Source organism: Rhipicephalus microplus, chromosome X (assembly GCF_043290135.1).
Source record: "Rhipicephalus microplus isolate Deutch F79 chromosome X, USDA_Rmic, whole genome shotgun sequence".
In the NCBI taxonomy this organism is placed as follows: domain Eukaryota; kingdom Metazoa; phylum Arthropoda; class Arachnida; order Ixodida; family Ixodidae; genus Rhipicephalus; species Rhipicephalus microplus.
The window spans coordinates 76,239,874-76,259,204 of record NC_134710.1 but is presented as its reverse complement, the minus strand read 5'-3'; the positions used below and the strand labels follow the sequence as shown (position 1 = coordinate 76,259,204).

The 19,331-nt window shown below is 44.3% G+C and overlaps 1 protein-coding gene across 1 annotated transcript in view; it reads left to right on the top strand.

The window, feature by feature from the left end:
* LOC119176676 (uncharacterized) overlaps positions 1–19,331 on the top strand; it is a 322,419-nt gene that overhangs the window by 135,778 nt on the left and 167,310 nt on the right. The window contains exons 111-113 of the mRNA XM_075876363.1: positions 13,589–13,698; positions 14,971–15,095; positions 17,273–17,437. Of these exons, the coding sequence (XP_075732478.1) occupies positions 13,589–13,698; positions 14,971–15,095; positions 17,273–17,437 (400 nt within the window). The remainder of the gene's footprint in view (positions 1–13,588; positions 13,699–14,970; positions 15,096–17,272; positions 17,438–19,331) is intronic.

Sequence of the window (19,331 nt, the reverse complement as noted above, 5' to 3'; positions counted from 1 at the left end):
AGAAGAGGAGCAGGACGGGGCAGAAACGGGGCGTGGCCACATGCCTCGGTTCGCTCGGGCGCCGTCTCCGAAAACAACGAAGCACCATTCAAGCGAATCCTCCTCCTACGAAGGATCACGTAAGCACAAGAGGCTTAGAACAAACAAAATCCGCTTTACACAAACATAGGCGAATACTGGTGATTGGGCAGGAACGTACATAAGCGATGGGGAGGCATATGCGCATTTCCCTTTTTTTTATTTGTCCCGTCCACCTTTTAGACTTATAAACTTGTTGCGCACTGCGGAGAAGAAAATACAGGCGCTGTACAGGGGTTATATGTTATTCGTTCTTTTGGAGCTATCAATACAAGTATTCATAGCGAATATTGAAGGTAAATACAGCGATGAGTCTGTTATGGCTGAAGGATAACGCGGCTGATGCGTTGAGAGTCTGACCTCTGCTACCGCGTCTGACAGCCATAACCGAGCCGGAGATGCTGTCTTCGTGCGAGCACGTCGTAATGTACGATATAAGCTGACACAAAGGTATTTTAACCTGTAAGGCATGTCCAGGTTTTCGCAACACGATAGGATGAGTTGCTTCGAGTGGCTTTTTGACTGACGCCGCTTCCGTGGTGATAGTGGCCTTGATCAAAGGCCACGAAAAAGTGAATCGAGACTATGTACTCTCCTAATTACAGCTTTAGTATGCGCAGTAACTAATATAGACGAGGACAGAGCAAATGAAATGGGACAAACCAGCTTACGGTTGAGCCACCGAGAAGTGCAACCAAGATGTAACGTCAGCACCGATTACTTCGAGGCGAGTGCCGTCAATATACAACGTATATAATTCAATATGCGCTCCCGTCAACGTACCGAATTCACCACCTGAATGCACGAGACCCGTCCATCACGATTAAGGAGCAGAAAAACCACCTTGCTTTACGCATATCTCTGTCACCTCGTCTGACACGAGTATGACGTATTGATCATGTCGGTAGAACATCGCTACACTAATGAAACGGCTTTTTAGTATGGCCCCATTATGATAGTATTCAAGAACATCGCACTGTTTGTAGGCAATGTTCATAAACAAAACACCTTAAATTCTTTGGGCGAAGAGGACGAATAAGACCAGTGGGCCTGTTTAGAATTTGAACAAAATATTGGGACATGGCGGCAAAAAGACAGAATATGCAACTATGCCTGTGTCGGTGCTAAAGCAAGGAGTGCTTCAAACAGTAACAGACGTACTGCGTTCCGATAGTACACCGAATCTGGCGTCATACTGGCGAAGCGATGGGGAAAAAATGTAAAAAAAAACACATTTTCGCCCTTGGCTAACAAAAGGAAGTAGAAATCACTAACCATAGGTGTGCGTAGGGTTCCCCTTCAGGGGGGGGGGGGGGGACCAAGGACGAAGTTCAATCACAACGCCCCCCCTCCCTAGTATGTCAATGTATGGGGTTGACTTTGCGCCTCCCTCTCTGCTCTCCCCCACCATGTGGAAACCTATATGTCTATAAAGCTCCATTGTGAAAGAAACAAAAAAGGGCTGCCTATTGAATCAGGCCGGGATGAAACATATCACTTTTTACGAAGGTGATCATTTTCTGGCTAGCTTGTAGCTGATCATCGGGGGGCTTTCAAGTGGTTACTAATAAATTTTGTAGACTAAAATATTTAGAAATGAACAGCTGACTCAAGCACACAATCGCAACACGTAGAAGCTAAAGATTACATTTGCTGTGACCGCTTGTAGAAGTTATTCTGTTCTGGAAGACAAGCGGTGACATCTGAGAATAGCTCAGTACCATTATACATATGTGTATAGCAGTCTGCCCTTTCTGACGGTGCAAACTGCAAACGTCACAGCGAGGAACAATTGAGTTTCCTGTGAGCTCGTCCTACTGCTCCAAACGCCAACGGAATAGGATACCGCATTAGAGGCAGTGCCTGTCTTTTAATTAGCAGTTATAAACTTTTCGCGTATAATTTTCATGCACTCCAACCAGCCTCGACGTATACGCTTAAACTAGCAATCTCGTAAAAGTATCCGATCAGTTCGCAAAACAGGTGCGCACCACTAGTCAGTTCTTAGGAAACACCAAAGTAGGAGCACGACCACTCGAAATCGGCAAAACTCGGACATTGCGGACAAACCAACAATGTCAAGTTTGAGCGAGACAGGAAGAAGTTAGCGGAGAATAAACGGCGAAGGAGGGTCATCAAAGGCACTAAGCCGGCCTAAGCTTGCAAAGTCAGAGGTTCGAAACCGTGCCGAGTGTTTTTTTTTTATATATAGACTTTCAGACAGTCGAGAAAAGGCGAGCTACGTGTCAGGTGAGCTACGTGTCAGGTGACGTTGAGAGGTGATGGGCAGTCAGGTGGTATTCTGCAGGTGCTAATAAAGTGCAAGAGAACCCTCTACTTAAAGATAGCGCAGCAGCCTAACATGAAATGACAGAATTCGGTTCGAATGCAGATGCCGGACGATTCCGAATTGTATATTTACTTAAAACGCGTGATGAAGGAATTGTTTAAAGAAAACAAGAGGTATGGGGTGCGGCCTCACTGGCGACCCCCTGCCAGTAATGCACTTCCTCACCTGAGCAGGATTGGCCACACTGGTGTAGTACTAAGCCACTACCTCCCATGACTACAGTAATTAACCCTTGGTCTTCAGTCTCCAGCGGCTGCGAAGCAACTGTCCATGCGGCGGTCAGACCTGCGACGCAGCGGAGGGTGCTAAGAATTTCTGGGTTCGGACAGGCCGCCATTGGAATCTGAACTTGGCTACCTTCAACGCTAGAACGCTGTCTAGTGAAGCTAGTCTAGCTGTCTCATTCGAGGAATTAGAGGGTGTTCAATGAGACGTAATAGGGCTCAGCCAAGTTAGGAGGACACGTGAAGCTTATACAGTGCAGAAGAACGGACACCTCCTATGCTACCGTGGATTAGTTGACAGAAAAGAACTAGGGGTGGGGTTTCCTATACCCATAGGTATCGCTGGCTACATAGAAGATTACCATACCATCAGTGAGCGGGCAGCAAGTATCATAATTAAGTTTAACAAAGGTACAAGATGAAGGTGGTACAGGCCTACGCGCCTACATTGAGCCATGATGATAATTTGGTTGAACGCTTTTATGAAGACGTAGAGTCAGCCATCAACAAAGTCACAGCACACTATTCTGAATGGGTGACTTGAATGCCAAATAGACAAGAAACGGGCCGGATACCATGTAGTGGGGGAATATGGCATCGGCACTAGAAATGCCAGAGGGGAGTTATTAGTAGAGTTCGCAAAACGTAATCATTTATGGATATTGAATGCCTTCTCTAGAAAACGGGCTAACCGTAAGTGGACGTGAATAAGTCCTAATGGCGAAACTGAAAATGAAATAGACTTCATTCTGTGTGCACACCCAGACATTGTACATGCAGGATGTAGACGTAGTTGGCAAGATCCGATGCAGTGCCCATAGAATGGTAAGAGCTCGTATTCACTTAAAATTTTTAAAAAAAGCTAAGACAAAAACTAATACACAAGAAGTCAATTAATGAACTAGCGGTGAGAGCTAAATTACAGGAATTCTGAGTTTCGCTTCAAAATAGATTTGAGGCGCTAAGTGAGGTAACTGACGTTAGCGTTGACACAATGAATGATAATCTTACTAGTATCATCAAAGAGTGTGCACTGGACAGAGGTAGAGTCACTAGACAGGACACTGGGAAACTATCTCAGGAGACGAAATATCTTATTAAGAAACGACAAGTCATGAAAGCCTCAAATTCGACTGATAAAATAGAGCTATAGTGGAGCTTTCGAAGTTAATCAATGGACGTAAGGTAGCCGACGTCAGAAGGTATAACATGGAGACAATTGAGCAGGCTCTAAAAAGCGGCAGAAGCCTTAAGGCTGCAAAGGCAAACTTGTGCATGAGCGAAAATCGGATGTATGCATTGAGGAACAAGGAAGGCAATAAGGCAATGTCATAAATAATGTGGATAGGATAGTCGAGGTGGCAGAGGAGTTCTGCAAAGAGCTGTGCAGAAGCCAAAACAACCAGATGTTATCGTGAGAAACAATATTAGTCCAGAGGAGTTCGACATCTTATCACTAACGACAGGGGAAGTAAGGAAAGCCCTAAATGGAATGCAAAGAGGCAAATCTGCTGGTGAGGATAAGGTAACAACGGACTTCCTGAACGATGTTGGACAAATTGTGTTAGAAAAACTGGCCACTTTGTATACGAAGTGTCTCTTGATAGGAAGGGTACCAAAATCTTGGAAGAACGCCAACATCATCTTAATCCATAAGAAAGGAAACGCCAAGGACTTCAAATTATAGCTAATCGAATTAAGGCAACATTGGAGTTCAATCAACCAAAAGACCAAGCAGGATTTGATACAGGCTACTCTAGAACAGACCATATTTATACTATTATTCAGGTAATAGAAAAATGTGTGGAATACAACCAGCCCTATACAAAGCCTTCACAGATTATGAGATGGCGTTTGAATTAGTCGAGACATCAGCAGTAATGCAGGCACTATGAAATCAGGGCATCGAAGAACCCTACATAAACATACTGGAAGAAATCCACAGTGGATCCACAGCCCCCATAGTTCTCCATAAAGAAAGACGACAGAATCCTAATAAAGAAGGCTGTAAGGCAGGGAGACACGATGTCTCCAATGCTATTCACCGCGTGTTTACAGAAGGTTTTCAAGGTCTCAAATTTCGAAGAGTTAGGGAAAAGAGTTAATGGAGACTATCTTAGTAACCTGCGGTTCGCTGATGACATTGCCTTGATGAGTAACTCATGGGACGAGTTACAGCTCATGATTACAGATCTAGACACTAAAAGCAGAAAAGTAGGTCTGAAAATTAATATGCACAAAACTAAAGTAAGTTAGAACAGTCTCGACAGAAAACAGCACTTTGCTATTAGTGGAGAGACGCTGGAAGTTGTAATGGAATGTCTTCTTAAGACAGGTAGTAACCGCGGAGCCGGATCATGAGAGTGAAATAACTAGAAGAATAAGAGTGGGGTGGATCACGTTCGGCAAGCATTCTCAAATCATGAATGGTAATCGGCCACTAAACACCAAGAGGAAGGTATATAGCAGGGGCATCTTGCCAGTACTTACCTACGGAGCAGAAACCTGGAGGCTTACAAAGAGGGTTCAGATTAAATTGAGGACGACGCAGCAAGCGATGGAAAGGAAAATGGTAGGTGTAACCTTAAGAGACAAGAAGAAAGCCGAGTGGGTCAGGTAACAAACCGGGCTTAAGGATATCATAGTTGAAATCAAGAAGAAATAGACACGGGTCAGGCACGTAGCACGTAGGCAGGATAACCGTTGGTCATTAGGTGTAACTGACTGGATTCCCAGAGAAGGCAAACGCACGAAGGGGAGATAGAAAGTTAGGTGGGCCGATGAGATTAAAAAGTTCGCAGGTATAACGTGGCATCGAAAAGCACAGGACCGGGTTGATTGGCGGATCAAGGAAGAGGCTTTCGCCCTGCAGTAGACGTGATGATTATGACGATGATGATGATTATGATGATAACGATGGGGTCGTCGCAACCTGCTACTTTGTTTGGTTATGAAAAAGAGGGCTTCCCGATTACCCCTATGACCTACATTCAGTGCTGACGTGAGTCACTACCGTTTAGTGTGCTAAGAACTACCGCGGTGCCGGTAAGAAAGGCATGTGAGGCAAGAATAAGTGAGTCATCTGAAGTGTCATTAAGATAGCTCTACCGTCAACAATATGCACATTACACAGCTGGCGAGGTTGAGAGGAAGGCTCGTCTTCAACTGAGCCGCCTATAGGTGGCGTGATCTGTGGTGTTACCATATGCTTCGAAGATAAACGTGATCGGTGCTCGTCAGAGCATGAAGCCTGGCGACATTAAAAAGGGTGAGACGTTCGGCCACCGAAATTGAACGCAGAGAACGAACATTCTCGACATCTCTATACTATCCCAGCTTCACGAGGACATAATAATAATAATAATAATAATAATAATAATAATAATAATAATAATAATAATAATAATAATAATAATAATTTTTTCTCCACTCATGCATTCCATCTTTCATTCAGTGAGTCGGGAGCATGGGAACACACACCATAGAGAGAAGAAGCACACAACACAAGCACTCACTAACGAGTGGTTTGTTGTTCACGTTCGAAAGACACACATATATACCAAGGGTGGGCATGTCAACAAGATTATGACGACAGTGCGAGCAGCATACGAGGCATTTAATCAAAGCGCTTGCCTATAAATTATCTGTACAGTTAAACTCGTTGGACTACCAACTAGCCCACCTTTCTATCCTGTTGCATTCCATGTTTCATTTCCCGAGCGTATTTTAGCTTGCAGGGCACATACATAACTGCGACGATAAGGTAAAAAAAAAATGAAAACTTCCGAGAATGGGCGCGTTCCATCCAACAGGATCACAGTCGTCTAGTCGCAGGCAGATTATGTTCACGTGTAAAGCAATTTCAGCACCCTAGAGTTCTCTAATTTATTTTATTTCAGCGCTTTACGCACTGACTACATCGTTTCGTCTTAACCATGACACAACAAACGTATACGCTTGTGCCTCGTGATTTTCACACACGTTCTCAAAGCGACGTCGACACACTTGGTATTTCGACAACACAACGCCGCTAATTCTACATTATAGTCGGGTACAGCTTTAGCAGGAAGCAGCATTTTCCCGTCAAAGGCGGATGCAAATGAGTCTCTACCAATAGGCGCGCACTTCAGGTGACGTCACGAACCGGGCGGTTGGTAACCCTGCCGACGGAGAACATGCCGCCGTCATTGTTTCCAGCTCAGCGCACAAACTACCGATCGTTGGCAGCGGTGTGATAAGAGAGCGGAGCGTCTAGCTGCCCGAATGAGCATTTTGAGTCCGCCAACAATAATCAGGGAACAATAACGTTTCAATTCAGATATGAGCAAGATGTGCGAGGGAAGTGGCTTATCGGTGTACGCGTTTTAGAAGCAGTCACAATTTTTTGAGCGAGACTATTTCTTTAGTCGCGGAGCGAATTGGCTGCTATGCTTCGGTCACCTGGGTGAGGCCTCTCCTGTCTTCTAAAGTTGTACCCGACTATAGTTCTGTTGCACGAACCTACACTATGGCTGGAACGTACTCAGGGTTTGATGCGCGGGAACTATTTCTTTAGTCACGGAATTGGCTGCTGCGCTTCGGTCACCTGGGCGGGGCCTCTCCTGTCTTCTAAAGTTGTACCCGACTATAGTTCTGTTGCACGAACCTACACTATGGCTGGAACGTACTCAAGGTTTGATGCGCGGGAACTATTTCTTTAGTCACGGAATTGGCTGCTGCGCTTCGGTCACCTGGGCGGGGCCTCTCCTGTCTTCTAAAGTTGTACCCGACTATAGTTCTGTTGCACGAACCTACACTATGGCTGGAACGTACTCAGGGTTTGATGCGCGGGAACTATTTCTTTAGTCACGGAATTGGCTGCTGCGCTTCGGTCACCTGGGCGGGGCCTCTCCTGTCTTCTAAAGTTGTACCCGACTATAGTTCTGTTGCACGAACCTACACTATGGCTGGAACGTACTCAGGGTTTGATGCGCGGGAACTATTTCTTTAGTCACGGAATTGGCTGCTGCGCTTCGGTCACCTGGGCGGGGCCTCTCCTGTCTTCTAAAGTTGTACCCGACTATAGTTCTGTTGCACGAACCTACACTATGGCTGGAACGTACTCAAGGTTTGATGCGCGGGAACTATTTCTTTAGTCACGGAATTGGCTGCTGCGCTTCGGTCACCTGGGCGGGGCCTCTCCTGTCTTCTAAAGTTGTACCGGACTATAGTTCTGTTGCACGAACCTACACTATGGCTGGAACGTACTCAGGGTTTGATGCGCGGGAACTATTTCTTTAGTCACGGAATTGGCTGCTGCGCTTCGGTCACCTGGGCGGGGCCTCTCCTGTCTTCTAAAGTTGTACCGGACTATAGTTCTGTTGCACGAACCTACACTATGGCTGGAACGTACTCAAGGTTTGATGCGCGGGAACTATTTCTTTAGTCACGGAATTGGCTGCTGCGCTTCGGTCACCTGGGCGGGGCCTCTCCTGTCTTCTGATTTGATTGATTGATTGATATGTGGGGTTTAACATCCCAAAACCACTATATGATTATGAGAGACGCCGTAGTGGAGGGCTCCGGAAATTTCGACCACCTGGGGTTCTTTAACGTGCACCCAAATCTGAGCACACGGGCCTACAACACTCTGTCTCCTGTCTTCTAAAGTTGTACCCGACTATAGTTCGGCTGCACGAACCTACACTATGGCTGGAACGTACCAAAGCTTTGATGCGCGAAGTTCGCTAAAGTGAGCACATTGAAATCAGCTTCAGTATTTAGAAGAGTTAAGAAAAATTTTAAAACACAATTATGAACACATCATTCCTAATTTTTTACACATATACTTATAGTTATTACGCGGAGCGGCAAGCAGCAATGGCTAGCTAGATGACGTGTTTTTCTACACTATACAAAATTTGCTTTTTTTATGGCCTGTGTCAGACATCATTACCGAAATCCTGGAGCTAAATTTTTCAAAACAGCGAATGTTACTTCCACAAAGATATTTATAAAGAATAAATAAAATACCTGTTCAAAACGTTAATTCAAGTTAACCTATAAAATTTTTATTAACTAATTTGTGGCGCATCGTGCAAGTGACGAAATGCGTAGTTGGCGTGATTGCAAAGAAACACAATTGAAGCCCCGCCGCGGTGGTCTAGTGGCTAAGGTACTCGGCTGCTGACCCGCAGGGCGCGGGTTCGAATCCCGGCTGCGGCGGCTGCATTTCCGATGGAGGCGGAAATGTTGTCGGCCCGTGTGCTCAGATTTGGGTGCACGTTAAAGAACTCCAGGTGGTCTAAATTTCCGGAGCCCTCCACTATGGCGTCTCTCATAATCATATAGTGGTTTTGGGACGTTAAACCCCACATATCAATCAATCAAACACAATTGAAGGTGACGTGCATCTCTAAATATGAGCCATGCAAACTTGTGACAAAAATGCACTGTTGTTCCGGTTACCTTTAAAACAAAACGCCGTTTCACGCATGAGAACACAAAAGTACCTGGAACAATTATGTATTTCGTGGCCCACTTTTGGAATGAATATATCAAAACTTCATTTCACAACCCAAAAAAAATTTATTGAGAAAGAGTAAAAAAAATTCATTGAATTTGTATTGACTTCCCGAGATGCACTTCGTAAATTGCGACATTTGGTCAATGTAATTTTCATGTAATTTCGCAGCGTGGCCGAGTGTAAGGAAGCCACAGCGGCACTCTGGCACGAGCACAATTTCGGCTGATGCGAAGGCTGAGGACGAAGCTAGAATAGAACAGACGGCCTAGTGAACAGGCGTTGTGTCTAGTACACTACACTATCTTTAATAGGTAATAAACGTTTTTTATTAATTAGCCGGTTACATATCTAGATATCTCGTAGGGGTTATATCCGCCGCTTAATCATGCTGTCACAGTCAATTTTCTAAAATTCTGTATTGCCTGAAAAAGAAACTGCAGATTTACGGGATAGTTACTCGGGATGCTTCCAGACGCCTTATAATTACGAACACCTCTTATGTCGAAACATATCATGAACATTATTTATTTATATATTTATTTATTTACTTATTTATTTATTTATACACCATTCACTTTATAATAAGTCTGTTGAAGTTGAAATTTATTGCGACATCTTGAAAATACAATTGGCATGGTATACATTAACAAAAAAGGTGATTTTTTTGTTGTTGTTCCCAAGAGCTCGTTTATACAGAAGACACAACCAAATGCATTGAACAGGCAATTGAGCCAGGGGAAGCATAGAGGACGATAATTGTTGTCTCTAACTGTAGAACACTTAATTGTGGCGTAAATTAAAATTAAGCGGCGGAAAAATTGTTCTTTCCGTTGGTGGGATCGGAACCCACACTCCCGGGAATCACGAGCGCATAAATAGCCAATGAAGTGGACGGGGAAGCGTCTTTCGTCGTCGCTCAATCGATGGAACATCAGACGCGTAATTCAAAGTTTCCGGGTTCAGGTCCCGCGGACGGAGAGGTTGGTTTTTCCTCCACTTGAGTACATCTCAATTTACGTCACACTTATTACACTACAGTTACGGACAACGACTAACGTCTTTTACGTATCCCCTGGCGTTCAATTCATTTGGTTGTGTCCTCAGTATACTAAACTGTTTTAGGAAGAAATCTCAACGTGGTGAAAGCTGTCATTGTGACCTCGTATCGCTATTGTATAGTTTAATTATGGGGCAGTAAGTAGAAAAGCGATTGGCGTGCTATAGCAAATAATAACGGAAAGACGTAAACTGAAAACAATAACACTAGAGTAAGCAAATATTCCAATACTAAACAGTACTGATTGTGAATTTCTGGTTATAGCGAACTAGGAACGTTTGAATTGGGAATAAACGAATTATGATGGCATAGGGGTTTGGAAAGTGACAATGAACTTAGGCATATATTAAACACAACACAAAAAAACTAAAAATAAGTGGTCATAGTGAAAGACAAGGCAAAAAACACTAGCAGCACATGTCAATTATGAAGCGGTAAATCACCGTCGTTGTGCAGCCTGGTGAACAGTATGAAATATTGTCACATATGTTTTTCTCCAAAATAAAAACTGAAAGACAAAATGAGGAAATAAAATGACAAAAAAAGAAGTATGTGTAAACTCATATCAGTTCCCGAACAGGAAAGCGCCGTCGAGATGCAATGGTTAGTCAGCTGCACAAAACGTCACAGAAATTTCAGGCAGACCGAGGCAGCGAAAGCAATAAATTTTATCGAATGCTGAGTGCGTTACGACTTCATTCACTGGATCCCCATCATGCACCACAGGATGAATTGAAACGACCTGCGTGGAATGATATAGTATGCTTGTGTTACAATAAAAATAAAATTCGTGTCTCTCGGGCTGTAATTTTAGTTGTGAACGATTGCAGGGGGACTGACCGGTCTGTTGAACTCTTACTGCTAGGTACACACGAGTTTACGGGTATTTATTTATTTCTTTATTTCAAACGCTTGAAAAAAATTACGTGATTATATATTTACGTCAGTATACAGAGTAATCATCCGCTGGTTCTTGTTAAGTGGTCAAGAGCAATCCACCTAAAAATTACACTAATTACAATCAAGTATCTTTTAAATTACAAAATTTGAGGCAGATGTTGACATTCCAAAGATAAAAGAACATGGTATTAAAGTCTCTTTATGACAGTACACGTCAAAAATTGGCCATGCAGACTGGAATGACTGGAGCGCTGGTAAGTTTTTATTGTCTGAGCCATCACCGCAATTAAAGCACCTTAATTGGTTTCAACCTTTTCGTAAAGCCTCTTCTTATTTCTGTAATTGATACTGTCACGGATTCGTGCGGTGGACGAAGGCAGCAGAATGCAGGTAGAAGATGAAACTGTTTATTTGGGCCGAACTTGTGGTCACGTAAAAGGAGACTACAGCAATACCAACTGACACTGATAGCGCCGAACAGAGCGTCAGCCGTCGATCAACTGACAAGCGGAGAGGCGCGTCGACATTTACACACGTGTCGTCCAATATTCTAGCGTTACAGTTAGTGGCGACGTAGGTTACAGAATAGTCTGCAATGTTCGCGAAGTGGGCGTATTTTTAACAAAGTGGTCTATACTGCAGTCCTGAAGCTTCTCGAACACTGCAGGCGCGGTTTGCGCTGATAATTACTTACAGTTCAACGGGGCGATAATAAAACTTGAGGAAGAAACGTGGCAATATATTTGCAACACAGGACTTTCTTCATGCGTTCATGATTAATTTTAACGAATGAACTGCGCCTGTGAAAAAGAGAGCACAAATTACTTACGAAACGACAACAGCGCTAGTCGGAATACGTACCTGCCCAAAGGGCGCCTATAGAAGAAAATTTACATTACTTCCTACGAAAAAGCAGTTGAGAACTACTGCGACAGAAAGCATCGCCTAGATTCTACTTTTTTCTACAGCAACGACGAAGTCTTAATGTACATGCATTCATAGAACGGCACAGAGGGCACAGCGAAAATGTGGAGTGAAAGCAAACAAGGAAAAAGCGGACAAGGTGGCTTGCTGTAATTCCTTTGCTTTGCTGCCCTATATTTGGAGCAGAGGAGAGAGAGAGAATCAAAAAGAGAACACATAAGTTTAGTGCTTTCATAAAGATATCATCTTTGTCTGAAAGTCCAGCGATTAATTCGTTTGTCTTTGTGCACCGAAGGCCCCGCCGCAGTGGTCTAGTGGCTAAGGTACTCGACTGCTGACCCGTAGGTCGTGGGATCGAATCTTGGCTGCGGCGGCTGCATTTTCGATGGAGGCGGAAATGTTGTAGGCCCGTGTGCTCAGATTTGGGTGCACGTTAAAGAACCCCAGGTGGTCAAAATTTCCGGAGCCCTCCACTACGGCGTCTATCATAATCATATGGTGGTTTTGGGACGTTAAACCCCACATATCAAACAATTTCGGCGCCGAAGAAAGATATAGTACTACTAATTAACTGTGAGGCCATATTTACAGAATACTTTCATCTGTAAGAAGCCGATCTTCAATAAATCTCTGGGCACACTACACTTGAGATGTTGGTGGTAACAACTTTGTCTTCGACGCCCCACGGGCTTGCTGGGTGGTCCACAGTTGATCCTGGAGATAGGAGCTGTTCAGCGCGGCCGTCCAACGCGCCACAGCTTCATCTGGGAAGACTGCATTTTGTTGTGCTAAAATTGCACATTGCCAGAGAATGTGCCTAAGTGATGCGTTAGTCAAGCCACACAATTTGCAAGTATGATCATTGATCAGGATAGACGTCTGGATTTATCATCCTAAAATGACTGGGGTTGGGAAGGTCTGGGTTTGTGATTGTCTGCAATCTACCGCTTCGGATCTTGGAGTTTGGGGCTTGGTAGTGGATAACTACCCCTAGATTTTCAATAGAAAGTTCGTGATGTCACAGTATTGGGTCCTTCTATCTCTCGCTGTCTAGCCCAGCCTTTGTACGTGGGCGCGGAACGTGAGACCTCGCGCTACGCGAAGGACCTCCCCTTTGAGGTTGGGCGCGGGGGTGTGGGGGGACGTGTGAGCCGAGAACCATATATGTCATTGTTCTGTCCCTTCGGAGGTTATACAGTTTGCGTTCGCGTTGAGGATAGCCGTGGTCTCTGGCCAAATTCTGCCTTGTGCATAACTTATGACCGCTGTTTGCGAGTAACTTAGGATATATCGGCTATTCTGGCAAACTATGGCTATGGCTATCACCACTTCTTACGCTACCTCAGTGTATCTACTGCGTACACTACATGAGATGACCAATTGTTTTTCAGTATTGAGGATTGCTGCTGCGAAGGGACGTTGATCCACATATTCTGCCGCGTCTACGAACAGCGCTTCCTTGTCTCTGCCAAATGCTTGTAGTAAAAACCTGGCTCTACCCTCTCTTCAACCCTGATTTAGTTCGGGGTGCATGTTCTTGGGTATGTTAGCCACATGGAGCTTTCCTCCGATAGGGCTGGGGAGGAATATTTTGTCGCCATGCATCTTGTGATAGGCTACCCCAAGTTTGTCCTGAATGTTCCTATCCGTTCGTATCTTGGTAAGTCTCTTTAGTTGCGAGATTTGTTGTGCCTCCCTTCAAGCGTATTGTGCACGACCAGATAGATGTAGTAGAAGTTCCGTGCTTGAGCTGTCTGGAAGGCCGAGTGATATCTTGTGAGTTCTTCTAATGAGGATGTTCAGGTCTCTGCAGCAGTGTACCAATTCTGGTAGTGGGCCACGTATGTAATGTGACTAATCATGAAGGAATGAATAAGTCTGACAACACTGGCCTCCTTCATGTTCTGATGTCTGTTGATGATTATTCTAATGAGCCTCATTATGTTCATGACCTTAGTCTCCAAATTAATTATCATTGCATGGTTGGCACCATTTGATTCTATTATGAGTCCGAGCACTTTAATCTGCTTGAGAGGAATTTCTGGCCCTTATTTGGTGCGTACGCAAATTCCGTCGTACTCTGCGTGTCGAATGGAGTACTTGGGGGGTGGGGGGGGGGGGTCTTTCCTTGAGCGTCGAGTGGTATAAGGAGAAGTTCAAATTTTTCTGACGAGCAGACAAGACCAGTACCTACAAGGTGCTCTACCACTACCTCAACCGCAGTTTGTAGCCGCTGCTTGATGTCGCCGTCACTTCCCTCGCATACCCAAATCGTAATGTCGTATGCGTATATGGCGTGATTCACTCCTTTTATGACGTTTGGGCGACCGGGGAGGCCTACCATAACGGGATTGAAGAGCATCGCCGAGATGATGGAGTATTGTGGGGTGCCGACGCTTCTAATTCTCCTGTCTCAGGATGTGAGTTTGTCCAGTGTTAAGGGGCACTTTTGTTTGCGAGAAATCATTCACGTAGTTGTGTACTCGGTTGCCTGGATCTAGTCTGGCTATCTTGCGTAGTGTGGCTGCATGAGCTACAATGTCGAAGGTTTTCTTGAAGTCTAATCCTAGAATGGCCCTAGTGTCTCTCGTCTTGTTGTCAAGTATCTGGTGTTTGATTTGAAACATTGCATTCTGCGTGAAGATATGAGCTTGAAACCCAAGCATGATGTTCGGGTACGCTTTAACGTTGTCCAAATGTGCGTTGATACGACTGAGGAAGGCGTGTTCTATCAACATTCCGACACACGAAGGGAGGGATATGGGGCGAAGGTTGGCAAGATTTGAGGGTTTTCCGGGCTTTGGGATGAGCACCACTTTTGCCTTTTCTATTGATCAGGTATGGAGTGTGGGGAAGTTTATTGTAAAGAGCGTCGCAGTAGATGATCGGTTTGGTATGGTATGAATAACTTTATTGTGGTCCTGAGGACCAGTCTGGGACCGCTCCCACATCGGACCAGAGGCCAAGCCCCTCTGCCACCACACGGGCCCTCTGGACAGCCCTGAGTTGGTCCGACAGCACGTCACTCTGCAGCATCCGGTGCCACAACTGTTCCCTGTGAGGAGCATCACTCGTCAATGCCGAGCATCTGCACAACATACGGTCTGAATCGAGTGAACCCCCACACTTGCTACAATACACTCAACCCCCGCAGTTCGGATTAGTTTTATTCATGACGACCGGGTTAAAGCTGGTTAAGGTACGTCCGCGTTTGCAGAAGCCATAATATGACCACTTGTGGCCCATTTAATCTAGAATTTAGCAAGGGGAATGGCCTGCGCCCTAGATAATAGTGCTCGGTGATCTCGTTGTAAGATAACAGCCCTAATCTAGGGAGTGAGAGGTTCAGCCTTTTCAGGAAATGCACAGCACACTAATGTTCGTGCCTCCCTGTGGTGGTGCTTTCGTGTTTGCTTTTAGCGAACACGGATGAAGATGTCATTCCGATGAAACTACTGTGCATAGTTCGTGGAGGCTACCCGAACCCACAGTCGGCACAGCAGAGGTGGCAGTTCCTGTCACCTGCAGGCACGCAAGGCCGGCATCAGCGTTCACGTCCAATGCAGTGAGCGCATGGCATCACTATGGCAAAACTAACGTGTGCAAACTGTCTGCCACTGATTCGTGAAGTATGCAGCCACTGAACGTTTTCACCGCCAATTCCGCATCCGCTGCTCATACCGCGTAGCTAACGAAGTGTAAACGCCTTCCAGTGGAAGTAATGGAAATAGTAGATGCGAAAGTTTCTGCTATGCGTTGTCATAACGTTGTAAAATTTTGAGAGTTAGTAACTTGACATTTGTTCAGGGCTAACTCAGAGCAATTATGTAGTTGCGAATCACCTCAGCCGGTGAAAAAGTATGTAAAAGAAAATCGTTAAGAACATTGTATTGTTATTTGACAATTTGAACCACAGCGGTGGTGAACCGGCTAGAGAGTTTGTCTGAGCACGAAGAATTTGTGCTTGCTTTGTCTCAGCCCTATGGAGGCGGAATACCATAACTTATTTTTATGTACGCCACAGATCTCCAGGAGGGTGAATTTGATTGGGCACCCTTTAATATGTCGTTATGTATTAACAAAAAAAAAGGAAATTTAAGAACCCGTTTTTTATTCTCTATTTTTTTGGGGGGGGGGCAAAACCTTAAATAATAATATTATTACGTGAGGTTTAACGCCCCAAAAACCACGATGTGATTATGAGAGACGCCGTAGTGGAGGGCTCCAGAAATTTTGACCACCTGCGATTGTTTAGCGTGCACTTAAATCTAACTACACTCATACATTTTCGCATCCATCGAAAATGCAGCCGCCGCAGCCGGAATTCGATCCCGCGACCTGCGGGTTAACAGTCGAGTGTCATAACCAGCATCGTGGCGGGGCAACCTTAAAGAATACCAACAGACAATCAATCCAATAAAAGTATTGTTGACGTTATTTGTAATTATTGTGACGCAAATGGGAATAAACTAAGGTGAACGAAAAGACTCTGCTGCCTGCAGGCACCAATAGCGCGTCCTATGTTATACTAATTAAGCTTTTTGACAAATAAAAGCTTTTTGCTCACATCTGGAGTGTCGATTGATCAGGTGACTCCGAAGATGTGATCCGTAATCTTTCAGCAGTGCCAAGTGGAGCCTGTGCGGACACTCACACTGACACTTAACGATTAAAAAAAAAAGAGACCTTGGCTCAAAAAAGCTTGTCATTCCGTCGACAAGCATGATGGAGTTGAAGGGTTTTTTTATTTCGTATTTATATTCATTTTGGCAGTGTTCTATTTTCGTTTGACAATAACATTATTATTATTATTATTATTATTATTATTATTATTATTATTATTATTATTATTATTATTATTATTATTATTATTATTATTATTATTATTATTATTATTATTATTATTATTATTATTATTATTATTATTATTATTATTATTATTATTATTATTATTATTATTATTATTATTATTATTATTATTATTATTATTAAAGTTTCAACATAAGGCTAGCCCAGGGATACGCAAATACACATCAATCATTATGCTCATCGCAGTTTTTGGTCTCATGGCTTTGTCTTCAATAAATGAAGTGCGAATGAAGTGCACACAGAGAAATGAAGCCTTTCTCTGTGTCCTAAGTGGTTTAACGCATTGTTTAACAGGACACTCGGTCGCCACCCACTACCAACAACAGCATAGCTAGAGTACACCGCCGAGGCTTGGAACGCCATAGCCGAGTTGGTCGCCTCACTTTGCAGGAAAAACGCCTGAGCAGAAACCGGTGCGCGCCATGGGTCCCCAGGGGATGGCCCCGCAGATCACCAAGCAACCTGAGTCGCGTTCTGCCAAGCCAGGCCACAAGGTGGACTTCAAGGCGACTGCAACTGGTTCGCCAGCGGTAAGTTTTAGCGGCCAGTTGAGATAGAACAGATTGTTTTTTTTTATTCTCTCTTTCAATACGTTATTTGCTTCTACTGCATCAAAACAAGTTACATATCACAGGTCAGTTACAGCTTCCTGCATAATTTCGACGATCTGGGGTCGAACGACAGAGTGGACTATAGGTACACTTTCGGAGGTATCAAATGCCGGCGTGGACTCCTGCACGTCGTTAATGGCGTCGAAGAGCCTTTTGTACTATTCAACGGTGTGTGAACAGGACATGAAGCTTCGCGCACTGGCGCTAGGCTGAATGAACGGCTCGTCGGTGCAGCCCCGCTTGCGGGTGGATTCAACGTTTAATAGCTGCACTCTCGCACACAGTGATACATTAAGCTCTTGACGAGCACCTATAAAATTTAGTAATGTGTCATCTTATAGATGTCGTGTTTTAGACGATTATGCCATGGGCATCAATACACTACTGTTTCAGCTGAATCGCTTATCTGCAAAGACCTTGTGTGAATGTTCAACAAAAACGAGAGAGAAAGCTCGATCCCACTACACAGTTATCACTGAGCGCAACTGAGTTTTGTATACCGGAAAATTCAGGACTCGATGCCATGCATGCGCCCCCCAAAGCAACGGTGATTATACATGCGTGACGGTAAACGTAGGGAGTAGAGCCAGTAGAGTATATCACACAAGCACCTAACACACTGTATTACCACATGTTTAAAGAAAATTGCTAGTCTGCACAAGAGCTATGTCATTATGCATCAAAACTTTTTCATGGCTTGTCATATACCCGCTATTTATTATCGGAAATGTTCGTTAACTATATATTGGCCATTTTTTTTTGTTTCACAGAGGCTCAGAAAGTGTCTATTAAGCGAAAAAAAAACAGGAACTCCTCCCAGTCCTGGCCTCAAAAATGCTTGGGTGTATAGGGGCCAGTCAAGCTGTGACACGCAGCTTTTTTTCCCTTCACACGAAACCACGTATACAGTGTGTTTTTTTGTGTATTTGCCACGTGGTTAAGTAAACTCAAACTTAAACCATGATACCACCGCTCGTGCTGTCAGCCCTGCACGCATGATCAACTGCCGAACTATTCATGTGCCCACTCCGCAGAGGGCTGGGTTGTATCTTTTTGCATCGATTAGAGCCAACATATGTACAATCTTTCACTAGCATTCTGGGCAGCGATATCGGACACTTTGATCGATCAAAATGTTATGAGGCTCAAGCATCTCGTCTCTGGGTGCGTGCACAATACACAACATAGTCGCCAGAAATTCTCAACGCCCTAAATAAGTTGCATGTGCTGCTGGGGCAGCCAGTTTGGAAAAATGTATTAAAATGAAGCAAATAGAAAAATGTCGTAGAAAAAAAAAATGTCCTGATTCCTTCTCTTGTGTGTTTCCTTTTGTGCGCTGCCCACTATGGATAAGTTCCAACTCGCCCGCCTTTCGGTGCTACAACAGTAGAAAAAAAGCATACACTAGTACAGTTGCAGACATAGACGTTCAGATGTCTGGTCTGGTCGAGAGTGTTAGCTGTCATGACGGCGATACGAAGAGAACAGTGGCCTCCAAGTAGAAGTGTCAATCGAAATTCAAAAAAGAAAACCAAGGCACGAGGCACTAGTATTTCATCTATAATAATGTATTCAATGAGAGCTACACAGACTTGTTTACATGGCTGCCCTCGATACTAGAGCGTGAAACCGCGACCTTGTGTGCTGATGCGCAGCGTAATTAAGATGGTCGTAATTGTCGAAAGGAAAGAGGTCTGCGTCGTCTAATTCTTTAGTAGCATGCACCATCTAGCCCCGAAACAAGTTTTTTGTCATAATTCTGCGTGCATCAAATTCTGTTGGCAAACTGAAAATTTAGCTACAGAAAAACTGC